General features: G+C 41.5%; 4 protein-coding genes across 4 annotated transcripts; 1 reads left to right on the forward strand and 3 right to left on the reverse strand.

Moving 5' to 3' along the window:
- Positions 1 to 90: 90 nt before the first annotated feature.
- LOC143121381 (odorant receptor 131-2-like) lies at positions 91 to 1,056 on the reverse strand. Its single transcript, XM_076281739.1, has one exon. The coding sequence runs from the start codon at positions 1,054 to 1,056 to the stop codon at positions 91 to 93; it is 966 nt and encodes a 321-aa protein (XP_076137854.1).
- Positions 1,057 to 3,316: 2,260 nt separating this feature from the next.
- LOC143121382 (odorant receptor 131-2-like) lies at positions 3,317 to 4,252 on the reverse strand. Its single transcript, XM_076281741.1, has one exon. The coding sequence runs from the start codon at positions 4,250 to 4,252 to the stop codon at positions 3,317 to 3,319; it is 936 nt and encodes a 311-aa protein (XP_076137856.1).
- A 3,068-nt stretch (positions 4,253 to 7,320) lies between these two features.
- Positions 7,321 to 8,259, reverse strand: LOC143121383 (odorant receptor 131-2-like). Its single transcript, XM_076281742.1, has one exon. It carries the CDS (start codon positions 8,257 to 8,259, stop codon positions 7,321 to 7,323), a length of 939 nt encoding a protein of 312 aa, XP_076137857.1.
- A 6,809-nt stretch (positions 8,260 to 15,068) lies between these two features.
- Positions 15,069 to 16,055, forward strand: LOC143121384 (odorant receptor 131-2-like). The gene has a single exon (XM_076281743.1). It carries the CDS (start codon positions 15,069 to 15,071, stop codon positions 16,053 to 16,055), a length of 987 nt encoding a protein of 328 aa, XP_076137858.1.
- The last annotated feature ends 346 nt before the right edge of the window (positions 16,056 to 16,401 follow it).

The raw sequence follows: 16,401 nt of genomic DNA on the forward strand, positions 1-16,401 counted from the left end.
TAGAAACTAAATCTTCATCTGAAAATTTGACGCTAACATTAACTACAGTAAAATATCACAAATACTATTGCCTGATTAGATAACATTGATTTACTGCCTTTCAAACTTAACTGATTGCAGTTTTTTACTTAATCCAAAAACTGCATAGTACCTAAGGACCAATAGAAATTTCTCATCTCTCAATCCATATATCAGTGGGCTTAGGCAACGCGGGGCCAAGATAAAACTAATGAAATTGAAATATCGCACATTGATGAACAGTTTCAAATCAATCCTGAGAATAGCAGTCTCAACAAAAGGACAACAGAACTGAATTAAACACAACAGCAACTGCACTGCATGAAGAATCACAGTTTTGCGACCCTTAGTGGTAGATTTACTGTTCCCGGAAGCAGCTTTTTTTGCGACTTTGACTATTCTGAAGTATGTGATGACTATGACCGCTGACATCCAGAGAAAGTACAACGTCGCCACGACCGACCTCGAGTTCGCCTGCCACTTCTTTGGCAGCAGCAGCTCCACTTCACAGATCATGCTGGAAGAGAGGACGCTCGGTGGAGCCCACTCCAGGAACAGGAAGAGGACGAGGAATGGCGGGACTGCGCTCAGCCACCAGATGACGACGAGACCTACCAGCTGCGTCCGCTCGCTGGAGATGTTGGCGTGCCGTAGGGGCATGCAGATGGCCACGTAGCGCTCCAGACACATGGCAACCAGCGTCACAGGGGTGCCAAACTGGAGCCAGATCATGACCATACAGAGGATGACGCAGGGAACGCACGGTATGGTGTACTGGTAGTAGCTCTGGATCACTGCCAGGTCGGTCAGCACCATGAGGAAGGAGTCCATGAAGAGCGTCTGGGCGAAGAGCACGTAACGCGTGTCTGTTCTGAAGGCCTCCTTCTTCAGGAAGGTGAAGATCATGAGAAAGTTGACATAGAGGAAAATCCCAACCAGTACCTGCACAAGCAGAATCTTCTCATTCAAAGGCCTGGAGAATAGATTGGTTGGTTTGCTGGTGATGTTACAGCAGATCAGAGAAAGGTTTTCAACCATATCTAAAAGAAAAAGTATATATATTTGTATGTAAGCAATAGTGATGTTAGACATTTATGACGATGTTATAATAGAAATAAAAGCCATTTAATGTTTAAATATTTTCACAGAAATGGACATATCTGTTCCTTATCTGATCTACTTTCATGGCTAGCCCATTAAAAATACTGTTGTTAATCAAATGTACTAATCAATATAAGAAGCCATAGGATAAGCATAGGATAAGCAGAATATTAACAACAGTTGCATGTCCAGTCAACTATAATTATTGTAGATAGTTTGTGTAATGAAAGTGGCAGTGAAAATAATATTTAAATCCTCAGTGTAATAATGCATGATCCTATCACCTGTGCTGTATCTGGGTCTTGCCTTCTAGTTGAGCAATAGGCTCCAATGAGGTATTTGCTGAAATGCCCGCCCTTATATATTGTATGTGACAGACGATTTCTAAATATGTCACTGCCTATCTGTAAACCTAAATAGACTAAGAGAGACTATTTAATTTGATCATTTAAACTTGAAGAAGCTACCTTATATATTTCATTCCTATTAAGGACCTTGGTTATATTTAGAGTTTGAAAGGCAAGGACTGATGTGCCATGTTTGTAATGCACGGCCTTGGTATCAATTTTAAATACATACATGCACCACAAAAAAAAATAGATGAAGAAAACAAATCAGTAGATAATGAAGGGATGTCTTGTCTGACATACTACTCAGAGCCCTGTTCACTGTTTTACCTCCTGTTGGCAGTGGGCCTATGCTGTGTATATTCATGTTCCTGTGGGCAGTGGGCCTATGCTGTGTATATTCCTGTTCCTGTGGGCAGTGGGCCTATGCTGTGTATATTCATGTTCCTGTGGGCAGTGGGCCTATGCTGTGTGTATTCATGTTCCTGTGGGCAGTGGGCCTATGCTGTGTGTATTCATGTTCCTGTGGGCAGTGGGCCTATGCTGTATGTATCCATGTTCCTGTGTTGAGTCGCACTGCAGTTCACATCATGCTCAGTCCATGTATGAGCTCTGACACTACTTTCGTAGCCACTATCTACTGCAACTGATTCAACATATCTTAGTCATTAGGGTTTCATGTACAATAAATGCAGTTTCTACCACTCCAGGGTTGTTTGTGTACAATATGGGAGCAGTACTGCAATGAGGGAAAAGGTCTCCCTGCTGTTGGGAGAGACAGGGCCAGGGGTAAAATGACCTGGCAGTAGAGTGAGAGGCTTATGCTTTATTAATGAGCAAGTAACTAGTCAACTTTATTTTAAAAAATATACCTTTTTTATATATAAACAATATCATATTATAAAACCATATGAAGGAAACCCGATGAGAGGTTATCTCTAGCAAGTCGTCTTTCACATGGATGGCCTTGTCAGAATTGATTCAGTTTTTTTCAGTGATTCTGGTCATATTGACAAATTATGTAATTTTATTTGAATATTAAGTATGCTTTTGCTTTCATCAAAAATAGTTTTTGATTCAAAGTCAAAGCAAGCACAACATCAGAAATGTGAGAATAGTGTGGGTATTATATTACTCTGACCATGCATGTTGTGCTACTATATTTTCAATGTAAAAAATATACTGCAAGGAGGGAATTAATATAGAATAGTGTTTCTCAAACTACCAAGGACCACTTAATCAATAAAAAAAAAACTCACGGACCACCTAGCTAAAAAAAGAGTAGACCTACTTAAATAGTTACTTACACAATAGGCTTATTCACTGAGCCACATTGCTTATTTTCTTTGCACCTTGCTTATTGTGTCAGAGGATTTATATGATTTAAACTGGCATAACTTACATAGGCAGCGTTGCAGAACTGTTTGGATTTACATACAAGTTGGTTCAATATGGCAAACAACTCATCTATATTATATTTTACCACGTCTGCTCGCGGATCACTTGGGATAGCTTGCGGACCACCAGTGGTCCCCGGACCACACTTTGAGAAACACTGATATAGAACACAATTTACAAAATCACAATTCAACGATGAACAACATAAGGATATTTTTTTTTATTTACAGCAAAGATATTCTTGACTGCTTGTGTACTTCACTGACACATGTGGTGGCCAGACATTATCATTTATGGATGAGTATGATATGTTTTGAGAAGGCAAATGATATATATCTTTTCTAACTGTATTCTTTGCCATTGCAACAGTTTGAAAAGTTCTTGTTATTGATATCTGCAAACATTTAGTAAATCAAGACTTAGATCTTAAACAGTGGTGTGGTGAAAGGCTACTACACAGTTTCCGCCTTCTGTCTGTTTGTTGATCTGGTCTTCGGCTTATGCCCATTAACACGAGCGACTCTCTTGTGACAGCCGTACAGGGCATAATATTGCAGCACCAAGGTGAAACTCTCATCCCTGAGACCGTACACCAGCGGGATGAGGCAACGGGGCGCCAGAATGAACATGATGTAGTCAAAGTATCGAACTGTTTCAAACACCTTCAGGTCAATCCTCAGCACGGCCGCCTCCACCAGTGGGCACCAGAGCTGAATGAGGGAGAGGACAAGCTGTAGGGCGTGCAGAAGCACCGTCTTAAGCCCCTTGTTCATGGACTTGCGGTCCTCTCCTGAGGCGGCGCGCGCCACCCCCATGATCTTGACGTAGCTGAAGCAGATGAGCAGCGACATGAGCAGGAAGTAGAGCTGCAGCACGGCATCGCTCAGGTGCTTTTGCCAGGCGTACGCGTTCAGCATCACGAGGCTGCAGACCAGCGACGAGGAGTAGAAGCTCAGAGGCATGGCGGCGAACAAGCTCAGTAGCATGACCACCACGTGGACCGAGGCCATCGCCTGGACGACCAGGATGGCGTGGACGGCGCGCTGCGGCGTGGACAGCTCGGCGTGGCGCAGCGGCATGCAGATGGACACGTATCGCTCCAGGCTCATGGCCGTGAGCGTCAGCGGCGTGGCCATGTTCAGGTTGACCAGCAGGGCGCAGACTACGATGCACAGGCCCGTCGGCATGACGATGCGAGCCACGGTGAGCAGCAGGAGCATGTCAGTGAAGATGAGAAAGGCGCAGTCGCAGATTAGTGTGTGCGCAAAGAGAATGTAGCGAGTGTTTGTGCGGAAGGCCTCCTTTTGGAAGAAAGTGAAGATCATTAGGAAATTCACATAGAGGAACAGAGCAATCAGCACCTGGATTAGAAGGGCTTTCTCATTCATTGGCTGTCTACCCCCAGCAGCAGGGAGAGAGATGTTACCTTGACTTGTATTTTGCATGTTAGTTTCTTCTGTGTAGACTGAAATAGAAAGGCAAATAAAGTATTGGCACAATTCTTGAACTGATTTCAAACTTATTTCAAATAAACATACATAAAGTTTCTCTCAAGACAGCAAAAGTACAGTATAAAGGTATGCAGTTATTTAACTTAAACATATCAAATATGAGGAAAGCTAATGTTTCAACATCCCATGTGTCTTGATATAATATTACGTACATTAACTCCTCTGACTGAATCTTACAATTCCCCTTCTTCAGTCTTCAATAGCAAGTGTCACAAATACAGGAAACAAAATATGTAAATGCACACTGATATTTGAAGGCTACACTACACTAAAATTCACAAACATTCTTACAAACTGTTGAAGTACATCATATCACAATAAATATCCAATATGCCTATAAGAGAGTCACATTTTTAAACCTACAAAGACAAAGTCACAGCACGCAAAATCTAAAATAAAGCCTTGCAATCTGTCTCCCTGTGCAACCTCAAATAAGCACACACCATATGAATTTCCTGTATGTGCAATGAGTCAGTTCATAGCAGCTCTCAGCCCTCCATAGTGTAGAAGGAAGGAAGGTAAAGGCTTATATCAGCCTCAGTTGTGGGAGTTGATCTCCAAAGATTGTGAGGATGATGCCAAACAGTGACCACTCAAATGTACACATCCAATGTCACTTCTGTATCTTCATTATATTGAATCATGCTTTTTTTGTTGAGATTGTTCCCTTGTGGCTGATGATGGGGTTTGAAACATATGGCCTACAGCATCGCATCATTGTGTCTTTTAGGAAAGCCATCTCTTTGGCAAATTGTGGGCAAAGCGGATTCCCTTATTGTGGCAACTACTGGCTAGGGTCACACAGCACACAGTGAAAACAGTGAGCTGCCTGCTACAGCGGCACGCGGGGAGCTGTGAGGGGTTAGGTGCCTTGCTCAAGGGCACTTCAGCCATGGATGTGGGCATGGGAGAGCGGTGCTCAACCACTTCCCCCGCCCACATTTGTCCTACTGGTCGGGGATCGAACCGGCAACCCTTCTGTTACAAGCCCGAGGCCCTAACCAGTAGGCCACGGCTGCCCCCAAAATGAAAATGAACGGAAAGGCTAATTCTCACACTGTATTGCTTTAATGGACAGGACTGTGGAGACTGGAAGTTAAGTTGGATGAAGATGGGAGTGTGGGGGATTGGATCGGGAAATCACCTTAGGGGTTTAAGTGAACCCTGGTCCTTGAATGTTGTTGGGATGGTGCCACAGCTCTCATTTGATTTAGAAAATATTTTTAAGATAAGAAAAGACTCGATGTACCACAAAGCAGTACAAATATGACCGCCGCTCAGTCCTGCACATGCTCTCCGCAAAATTAAATCACGCTTGTCAATTTGTCTCCATCTCCTACTCTTGCAACTTTTTATGAGTGTGTATAAAGTGTGTGTGTCTGTTTTTGTGTATGTGTGTTTCTCTGTGTGTGTGTGTGTGTGTGTGCGCGTGTGAGAGTGTGTGGGTGTGTTTATGTTTGCATGAGTGAGTGTGTGTGTTTATGTGTGTGCGTGTGTGTGTGCATGCCTGTGTGTGTGTGTGTGTGTGTGTGCGTGTGAGTGGACATGGGATGTGTTGACATGGCCCCTGGAGACCAACATACAAAAATAATTTGGTCATCCTTGGCCCTACGGTTCTCGAGATATTCACATAAAACTGTGTCCGGCCTACGAAAACGAAAAACAATGGTTCAGTGTCATGCCCACCAAGTTTTGTGCAGCCCTGTCTTTTAGTGTCCCGGGAATTGTTGACACAAATGACTAAACCTATATGACCGCTATGCTAGCAACGGTCATAATAAATAGCAAAAAATAAAACAATATTTAAAAATAAATGAATAATAAAAAAAACTGTCACTGAATGGCCTGTCTCAGCATCTGTAATGTAAGAATGCAAGCACATCTATATATTACAACCATAGACTGTAAAAAATATTTGTGTGCTTGCATTCTTACAATAAGAAAGTGTAACAGACCAGCTTCGGTCCAGCTTCGGTCACCCACCGTATGTAACGTATGTGAGCTGCTTGAAAGTGTAAGTGTAAGAAAGTGTAACATTTGAAGACCAGCTTCGGTCACACAGCTAAGGTGCATCAGTATATTCCTGGCATGGTTAGATGCTGAAATAAGGTAAAAGAAAAAATAACTGCGCACACTGCCTACTTTGCTCCTAAAATGTGACCAGTGGTCGAAACGCTGTGCCATTAAATCACCTTGGAAGCAAAGAAGACAGTGTGCAGATATTTTTTCCTTTTCCCTGTCTTTTGCACTGGTCAGTATATGGCTCCTGTTGTATGCCAGTCAACTTTCTTCCCCAACAGTCTAAAAGTACTGATGTGACCTAACCTGTAACGAGGGGGTGGGGTAACTTGAGACATTTCTGTCATAAATCAAATGGCCAAAATGACACTTACTTGGATATTTCATGCAATGCACAACTAAATAAAAATAACTATTTGTGTTTTGTTTCATTTTGTTTCAGTATTAGAACATGAGTATACTTTTTTTTAATACAGTTCCATTTTTACAATACATTTACAAGACATTCATGTTTAGGAAGCTGCTTTCAGTCTATAACTGGCTGATCTGGTGTCATACAACAAGCTGTCATGTCTGGTACTGACAATACTATTTCCTGTTCTCTGGAGAATATAACAGTTAAAAACTAAAAAGTGTACAAACAAAGGTGGAAGAACAGGATGGACATGGACATTTAATCACATGACTGTACAAATTAACATTATGGTATGCTTAAATGCAACTCATGTTTCATGCATCTATCATAAATCTTTCGTTTACTATAGCTGTGATTTATGATTGAACCAGTCAGGCAGTAACCTGACCCTAGCCAGATGAATTTCGCTCCGCCTAGCTCCACTCATCCATCTGGAACCGATCCATTGAAGTGTTGAAGTGTCAGGTTAGTCAGGCAGTGAGCATCTGAACAATTGCTTTGTAAAACACATCTAAGTCTGCAATCTCTGTGACTCTTTCCTGTGATTTTTCTTGTCTTTTGTCACAGGAGTGATTTTGCTATAGCAGCCAAAGAACGCGTAGTGTTTCAGGGCCGCCAGAAAGCTCTCGTCTCTCAGTCCATACACCAGGGGCACCAGGCACCTCGGCGCCAGTATAAACATCACATAGTCAAAATATCGGAGGTTTACAAACATGTGCAGGTCGATCTGGAGCACGGCCAACTCCACAAAGGGGCACCACAGCTGGATGAGTGAGAGCAACAGCTGGAGAGCGTGCAGCACGACCGTCCGGAGGCCCTTGTTCATGGAGCTGCGGTCGGTCCCGGAGGCGGCGCGCGCCACCCCCATGATCTTGACGTAGCAGAAGCAGATGGCCAGCGACATGAGCAGGAAGTAGAACTGCGAGACGGCGTTGGTGAGGTTCTTCTGCCAGGCGTGCGTCTGCAGCATCTCCAGGCTGCACACGCGACGCGAGAGGTAAAAGTCCAGCGGCATGACGACCGCCAGGCTGATCATCGTGACCAGCATGAGCACCGAGGCCATCGCCTGGACGACCAGGATGGCGTGGACGGCGCGCTGCGGCGTGGACAGCTCGGCGTGGCGCAGCGGCATGCAGATGGACACGTATCGCTCCAGGCTCATGGCCGTGAGCGTCAGCGGCGTGGCCACGTTCAGGTTGACCACCACAGCACAGATCAGCATGCACAGGCTGGTCGGAATGATGATGCGGAGGTAGCTGAGCAGGAGCAGCACATCAGAGATGATGAGGAAGGTGCAGTCGCAGATCAGGGTGTGGGCGAAGAAGATGTAGCGCGTGACGGAGTGGAAGGCTTCCTTTTTGAAGAAGGTGACGATCATGAGGAGGTCGATGTAGAGGAACAGGCTTATCAGCACCTGAACGATGATTGCCTGGTCATTCAGCGGTCGCATCACCTGCACAGGAGGGAGTGAGAAGCCACCCTCACTTGTATTTTGCATTCTCTTCCCTGGTTTGTCTGAGAATCAGATATTAGAAATGTAATTCAACAAGTACTGTCAAAGACAGTCAGCAATTAGGTAAAGGACACTTAGAGTACTCAGACATTTGGAGTACTCAAAGAACAAAATAAAATAAAAAAATCAGTCGGATATATTCAACCCTTGTTCATTATCACAGAGCTTGACAAAATATGATTTCATAATTATACATGTATTCATTATGCACATTATCACTACAACCGTATTTCATTGGCCATAATATCACAATACATCATAATACAAAATAAAGTAAATTATCCTGTCAGTTACAATTGGCAAAACAAAACGTATTCAGTCTTGCACCTGAGCAAGGGTCCTTGGCTTTCCATCCAGTGATACCTGCCTAGAGAGGTGGCGAGAGTGACGCTTATATAAAGTATTATAGACCATAATCAGCATGAGGGGAGTTCTCCAAGGGACGAACAGAAGAGTTTCGGTCCTGACAAATTTGGATATTTCGCCATGGTGACAGAAAAACACATTGTATTCCTTTCATATTGTGGCATTCTTTTTTATTCGTTTATTTAGGGTCTATTTGGCTATTAATGCAATAATGGAATAATAAATCTCTTTCCGGGTCCAACGGCTTTCAGAGCAGCTTTGTTTTTCTCGATAGACAGTAAAATAAAAGAAAAAATAGTTTGAACTCATTTGTTTCCCACAAATCACCCACAAGTTTGCTGCAAATCTGCTGCAAACATTTAATTTTTGTAAAGGATGGCCTCCAGCTTTTAGGTCTTCATATTGTAGCTTCAAGCCAGACTGAAGTAAATGAATGAATAATTTGATTATCAGGCGTCTACTGGAGTCAAATGATACAAGATTTATTGAGATTAAGATGAATTGTTATTTCAAGGGAGTATGATGCCATAGCCTACTGTATATATACATAGGCTCACACTGTCTGCTTTTTGAATCGTGTTGTACTGACTAGAAAAAGTTGATCCTATTGATGATCATGTTGGAGGACCAAGAAACGGTGATCCTCTGTCTATCTAGTCTGAAAATTTGAAATAAAACAGTCCAATACTTTTTTAAGCTACAAAAAATGTATTTTTGTGAAGTCTTTACATGAAAATACATGAGACACAGTAATTACAGAAATACAGTATGTGCATTGTGCTATGTGCAGCAGTCTGACTCGAACAGGGTAAACAATGACAAGGGCCTCACTTTGTATTTTCATGTTTAAAACAGGATGAAATGCCTGAGAAATGCTGGAAAGATGAAAAGGCCTCATTATCTGGCTTCTGCCTTATATAGAGTATTAATGGCCAAAAGTAAGTGCTTGGGCAAGTGCAAAGTCTTAACTTTAGATAAAGCTAATTTAATAAGGTAAAATCAATTTGCTAATTTATCACCATGGTCAGGGTCAGGTCAATGCTCCCACATGCCATACAAATGCTAGTTCATGAAAACTTAGCTTTTTGACAGACTTAAATTAGGGCCTAAAAAATCTACAGTAAAACTACAGTACAAGTGGACTACGGCATCTCGAAGTATGTTAGGTCAGAGTACTAAACATCTGCGGGTAAATCTGTGAAGCATCACCTCTGATACAAGGGCCCTATGTATTGTGTGGAATCCTTTCTTATCTAATAATGGATGACACATGTATAGGTAGCAGAAAGCCATAAACTTTTGAGGTGGTAATGTGGCAACAAACACATACACAGAGCGACATCATCTTTACATCTTTTGTATTATTTTCTGCTATGTGAAACCTGTGAAGTTCATTATCCCGTCATTATCACAGTCGTATATCATTTCAAGCTTTTGATCATCTTTTGATCAAAGCTGACTTGTTGGTAGGATTATTTTCTGTCACAGTCTTTTATTAACTTATACAAACAAGGCAAACTGTTGTTAATAGTTTTACATGGATGGTTGCATGGCCAAAGCCAGTTAGTTCCTGGCCTCTCTTTACCATGCTGGTATATCCAGATCACACCATGCTTTTGAACCTTAGCTTTGTAAAATCACAATAACATAAATACAGTATAATGGTTGCTACTTTCTATACTTCTGTTAATCCACTAATTTTTACTCTGTCACAACCCAACAGTTTGTAACCAAGTGAAATACGGGGTAGATGTATGTCCAAATATCAATGTTAATCAATGTTCTGAAGAACATCCATGACCTTTTTATTTTCTTTAGTAGCATCTGTCAGTGATTCTCTGTGATTTTTTAACTTGAAGTTATTTTACTTCAGAGGACTGATGTCCACAATTAGCCTAAGCAAAAGCACTTGAAATAAATGACCCTTGAACCTTACAGTGTTATTGTCATGCTTTGGCAAACACTTGCCCATGCAGGTTAAGGAGGTGCTTGTGAGGTGACATTGCTCCTTAGATGTTAATTAGGCCTTTGGAGAGTAATTATCCAGCTTGCCGTTCCATAATTATCTCTCATCACCTCAAAGACTAATTAGTGGTACCAATTCTGTTTGTTTGCAAACCTATAGATGGATGGGAAAACATCACAGAAGATGTTTTCATACACGTAGAACTCACGCAATATGTTTGTTGATTGACCTACTGTATCTCTAAAGAATAAACGTTGCAAATGATGTCCATTTTAATAATCCCAATGGGTTGTTGTGGAAAACAACAGACTGTTATCCTATTCTATTACTTTTCAAGATGTCTGCTTGTAAAACATGTATCATGCACAAACTAAGGCCCAATGCATGAGGCCCTAATTTATATCTTATGTGAGAATTGAAGAAAATGTACTATTGCAATTCATGTCTGTACAGTCATACATAAAATAATGCTATAGCGAATAATACAAAGTTGTAGTATTTTTGTGTTCACAGACTGTTCATGTCACTGTCTATTTATGTTAAAAAAATCTTTGATTGGATTTCTCAATGATTTGATGGCCAATTGAAGTGGGCAAAGAAACTCAATTCCAATTGCCACTGTTGTGGCCTTAGGCAAGACTCTTAAGTCTGAGCACCTCCAAAGGGACTGTCCCTACAATGTAAGGCGGTTTGGACAAAAGTGTCAGCTAAATACATGAATAAATGATTAATGTTTCTAACATACTACTTCAATGACTGTGCAAAAATGATCAGAGAACAATCAATACCAAGCCTCTAATTTCATTTTACACATTGTTTTCACTCATCCACTCACCACTGACAACTCTAAAACTCTTTACGCATAGTGTATGAGTTCATGAGAGTGCATTGCACACACAGACACAGACAAACACCATACATGCATGCGAACACACACACACACACTCATGCAAACATAAACACACCCACACACGCACAAAACACGTACACAACACGTACACATACATACATACACATTCACCAGTTTGTTTGTTAATCTTGGATGCATATGTATTTACCATGTACTGTATTCCAAGCATTCTCTATGTAAATGTATGTTTAAATGTTCTGCTTTGGCAATGCAACAATATTTGTCATGCTAATAAAGCTCACTCCAATTGAATTGAATTGAATTGAGTGAAGTTCATATCTAAAGTGATGTTACTGTGTGATTTACAAGAGCCTAAGGTCTGATGCCAGTGTCTGTGTTAGTTTGAGTGTCTCTCTAAGGTCCAATGCGTAGAGGCATCCCGGGTTCAGAAAGTAAAAGTCCTGCCAAGTATTTGATCCAACCATTTAGTAAACCAGCTCATCCTAATTAGCAGCCAGGTAGATCAGATAATTAGTGATATCACCTGTGTTAAGTGCACAGGTAGAAAGAATATATGGCAGGACTTTTACTTTCTGGAACCAGGATGTCCGACTCTGTGCCAGGACACTTTATCTTATGTCTACTTCCACTTACCAAATCATATTACTGTAATATGAGGCCTGCATCAATGCTCCCACTTTGTCAGGTGTGGAATTGCATCATCTTTAGGTAGGCCTACATGCCACACAGTTTGTCATTAAAACAAAGAATATCATTAACTAAAAAAGCCAACATGGTGCTTTTGCAAACAGTCATTAGCTCATAGTGTGAATAATTTATTAACTTGTTAATGAGGAAAACATGGATGAATTTGACAACAAACATTCTGTACACTAATTAAACATGTAATTAGCAGAACATATTGCACTTGTGTCCCTTGTGTCCTAGCAACAGCCCCTGAACAACAGAACACAAACACAGATTTCGTCAGAGACACAAAGGAATTCTTATTGAGTCTGAAAAGTACAGTCAGAGGTCAGGGTCACAGAAGATACCAGCCTGAATAATTAGTGGACAAGTACATAGGCCCAGAATATTGTCTTGTCTTGTATCCATGAAGAAAAGATCATTGATGGTCAACTGGAAGCAAAGGAATGAACATACAGTACATAGACTGCTGTCTACTCAACAAGTTGACAAAATCATTTTGCTAATTTAATGCCAATACAGGAGGATCCCACTGTGTGCAAACACAGATGGGTCAGTGCAAGGCTCCCCCACTCCATACAACTTAAATTCATATACGATGCAGTTTGCTTCTTGCCCATCAATGAAACTAGGTGAGCCCTCATGACATACAGTATTAACTCAGCACTCCCCTATCAGGTGTTGCTGTAGCAACTATTACGAAACAACTTTTTGAGATGCACCCAACTATAAATATATGACAGACATTGCACAGAATATTTTTTTATGGTTATATGATTTAGCAGATGCTTTTGTCCAAGGCGATGTTTTAACGTTGTAGAGTGGGACACATCTATTCTAATAAGACTTGGTTTAAATTATCTAACAATTGTGATTGTTTTTTGTGTCTTGAATTATTTAGCTTGTCTTCTTGTTTTTACGCATGCTACTGTAATTTATATAATAATTAAGAATGATGTTAATTGATATTCATATCATATGTTTAAGGCTTTGAGATGATATAGGCCTACTATGTGTAGCAGGTAACAGGTATACCACAGATAAGGGACCGTTCGTTATTTATAAACGGGGTCACCGGAGGGATTTTGAGTGCTTCAATCAAAAGTTGCATGACCCTCCACAGCCTGCAAGATAATTTTCAACGACACTCCAGCAGTCTTTTTAAAAAAGACATGACCCTCCCCAGCCAATTGTCGATATCTTCCGCCCACGCTGTAAAGCGCTATGCTATGAAAAGACATCGACTTAAGCAATACTTCTCACTCACTCTCTGCTTTCTGATCTTACACATCACACTTCACCAAGATGGTGGCCATTTCAGTAGATTTACTCACTAACATTGTTGTGGAAACACAATAAGCATGGAAACTAAATGCACACTTCCTGCAACTGCATTAGCCTACTTGGAATAAGTTACTCCTCTAGTAAGTAGGCTATTCACATGAAATAAAACAATAAAACATTGAGACCATTCAACAAAGCACACTGGGTAATAACAAATTCCACACATGAACTTGTTGCTATGGACTCGTCTGCTTCCTCAGTCATTGTATTTGGGAGCTTGCTACACTCCTTCCTTCTCAAATGACTTGAAAAGGCCGTTTGCACAATTTCACAAATAATCACAGGGACCGAAACATACCTAACATGCCAATTTTTTCCAAATTTAGGCCTATCATTTTAACCTTTCCCCGCTGTCTTGCCGTTTTAATATTTTCCCGTATAATATCCCATATTACTGTAATACTGTACCATTAGTCCTGCATTCTGGCCTGTCTCTGTGTTGTCCTGTTTTTACCCTTTGCCCTTCCAGAGAAACGGATGTATTCAAATCATCGTTTTGCTTGCTTGAATGCGAACTCAGAGTGATGTTAACCTACAGTAGGCCTATTTAGTTTTAACGACGTGGTTGTCGTGAGAGCACGATTCATTGGCGCTTGTAGTGTTCGGCCGTAGGCTATGTCTACGTGCGCACCTGCCAGACTAAGAGCCAAAGAAATCCCCCTGTATATTCACTCCAAGTTGGCCTACCATAACTTACCAACTCTACACTGTAGACCATAAACTGGCTATTTATATGACCAATGTATTTGTTCAACTTTATGAAGCAGAATTACGCACTGCTACTTGGAACATAACACATTTTTGTTGGCAGGAGAGAGAATGACAGCGATTAACAAATTGCATTTGTTGCTGGTTACCAATAAATAGGGCCTACTATATATTTTTTGCAAACAACAAAAACAGAAAGAATGGAGACAGCAAAGCTAGAGATGGGCAGGAACAAGGTCAATTGGTAGAAATGCTTGTCAAAACGTTAGGAGCTGGATGTGTGGATGAATGAAGCACAAGTATGCTTTATAAGCATGCACACTGTTTAAAGTTAGGCTAGGCTACACGGTAAACTACAAGTAAACCAAAGTTAAATTTAGCTTGTTTTAGGGCTGGATAAAGTTGACCAAATGGATAGTCTGTTAGGCGTGAATAAAGTAGGCTACTTTGTTGCTCCAACCCTTCCAACGTTAATGGGGACGGATGTTGACATTTTCCGTATTTTGCGTGAGAAACCCGGGAAATCTCCCTTATTTTCATTGTTCAATGTTGACAGAGCTATGGAACGAAAGAGAACTTAATATGGCGATAGAAATCAACAATCAAACAAGCCACTTTGATTTTTTGCTGTTTTCATTAATACAAAAGATGGGTGACCCCCCCTCCTAGACAAAAAAAAGTTAGGTGATCCTCCCCTCAACAAAGAATAAAAAGACATGACCCTCCCCTATTTTCCTCCGGTGGCCCCGTATATAAATAACGAACGGTCCCTAACTCAAAAGTCTTTTAAACCTTTTTGCTACGATGCAAAATTACACGAGCAGCAACACAACTGCCATTGGTTATCTGTCCAGGCCTTTGAATGAGAAGATTCTGCTTGTGCAGGTACTGGTTGGGATTTTCCTCTATGTCAACTCTCTCATGATCTTCACCTTCCTGAAGAAGGAGGCCTTCAGAACAGACACGCGTTACGTGCTCTTCGCCCAGACGCTGTTCATGGACTCCTTCCTCATGCTGCTGACCGACTTGGCGCTCACCGGAAACTACTTCCAGTTTCCAATCCCCTGGATCCCCTGCTGTGCTTTGTGCTCTCTGATGAGCTGGCTTAGCATCGGTACCCCTCTGACGCTTGTTGCCATGTGTCTGGAGCGCTATGTGGCCATCTGCATGCCCCTACGGCACGCCGACATGTCGAGCCCTAGGAATCGACGCAGAGGCCTCGTGGTCATATGGGCGGTCAGCACGCTGATACCGATGTTCACGCTTGTGTCGTTCCTCTCGCTGGTGCCGCCCGCCTTTCTGCTCACATACGTGGTGTGCAGCGTGGAATTGATGCAGGTGCAGACCTGGGTGAGCGATGTGTGCAACGCCCTCTTACTGATGTACTTTGTACTCATGTTTTCTGTCATTGTATTTACCTACATTGCTATCCTGAAGGCAGCACGGACTGCATCTTCTGACAACAAGAAATCCACACACAAGGGTCTGAGGACAGTGCTTTTGCACACTTTCCAGCTACTGCTGTGTCTGACTCAGTTTGTGTGTCCCTTTGTGGAGATGGCCATGCTGAAGATTGATTTTATGTTGTTTATTAATGTCAGATACTCCAATTTTATTGTGTTTTTCATTGCCCCCCGCTGTCTCAGCCCACTCATATATGGCCTGAGAGATGAGAAGTTTTATGTTGTGCTTAGACGATATGCTTCTTTTGGTCTCAAAGCAGTTTTTTTCACCCTTCCAACCGCAGAAAAAAAGAAATTAAGGTGTCAAGCCAGAACAAGGCCCCTTTAGACTAGGTCCATACATATGCCAGATCACAGTGTATTATGCATCATGATAACTGAACTACAGATGTAATAATCACAATTGAATTGAATAATGAGCATTGGGAATTTTAAATTGTTATCTAATGTTGGGAGACAACATCAAATCCATCATATTGTATAAGACTTCACTTAGAACTAAATGTCATTGACTGACTGAAGACTGAAGAATGTCATAAACATATATAAACATGTTATTGCAGAATCAATACACATCATGACAGCTGATCCAATGATTTGACAATGTTTTTCACGTCTGTCATCTTTATCCAGTTATTTTTCCGGGTCCAACTGGGCCCAGAGCGCTTGTTATT

This window comes from Alosa pseudoharengus, unplaced genomic scaffold, assembly GCF_046254945.1.
Source record: "Alosa pseudoharengus isolate Yale_2024_CS ecotype anadromous, Long Island Sound unplaced genomic scaffold, YU_APseudo_1.1 YU_APseudo_1.1_scf_13, whole genome shotgun sequence".
Lineage (NCBI taxonomy): Eukaryota > Metazoa > Chordata > Actinopteri > Clupeiformes > Clupeidae > Alosa > Alosa pseudoharengus.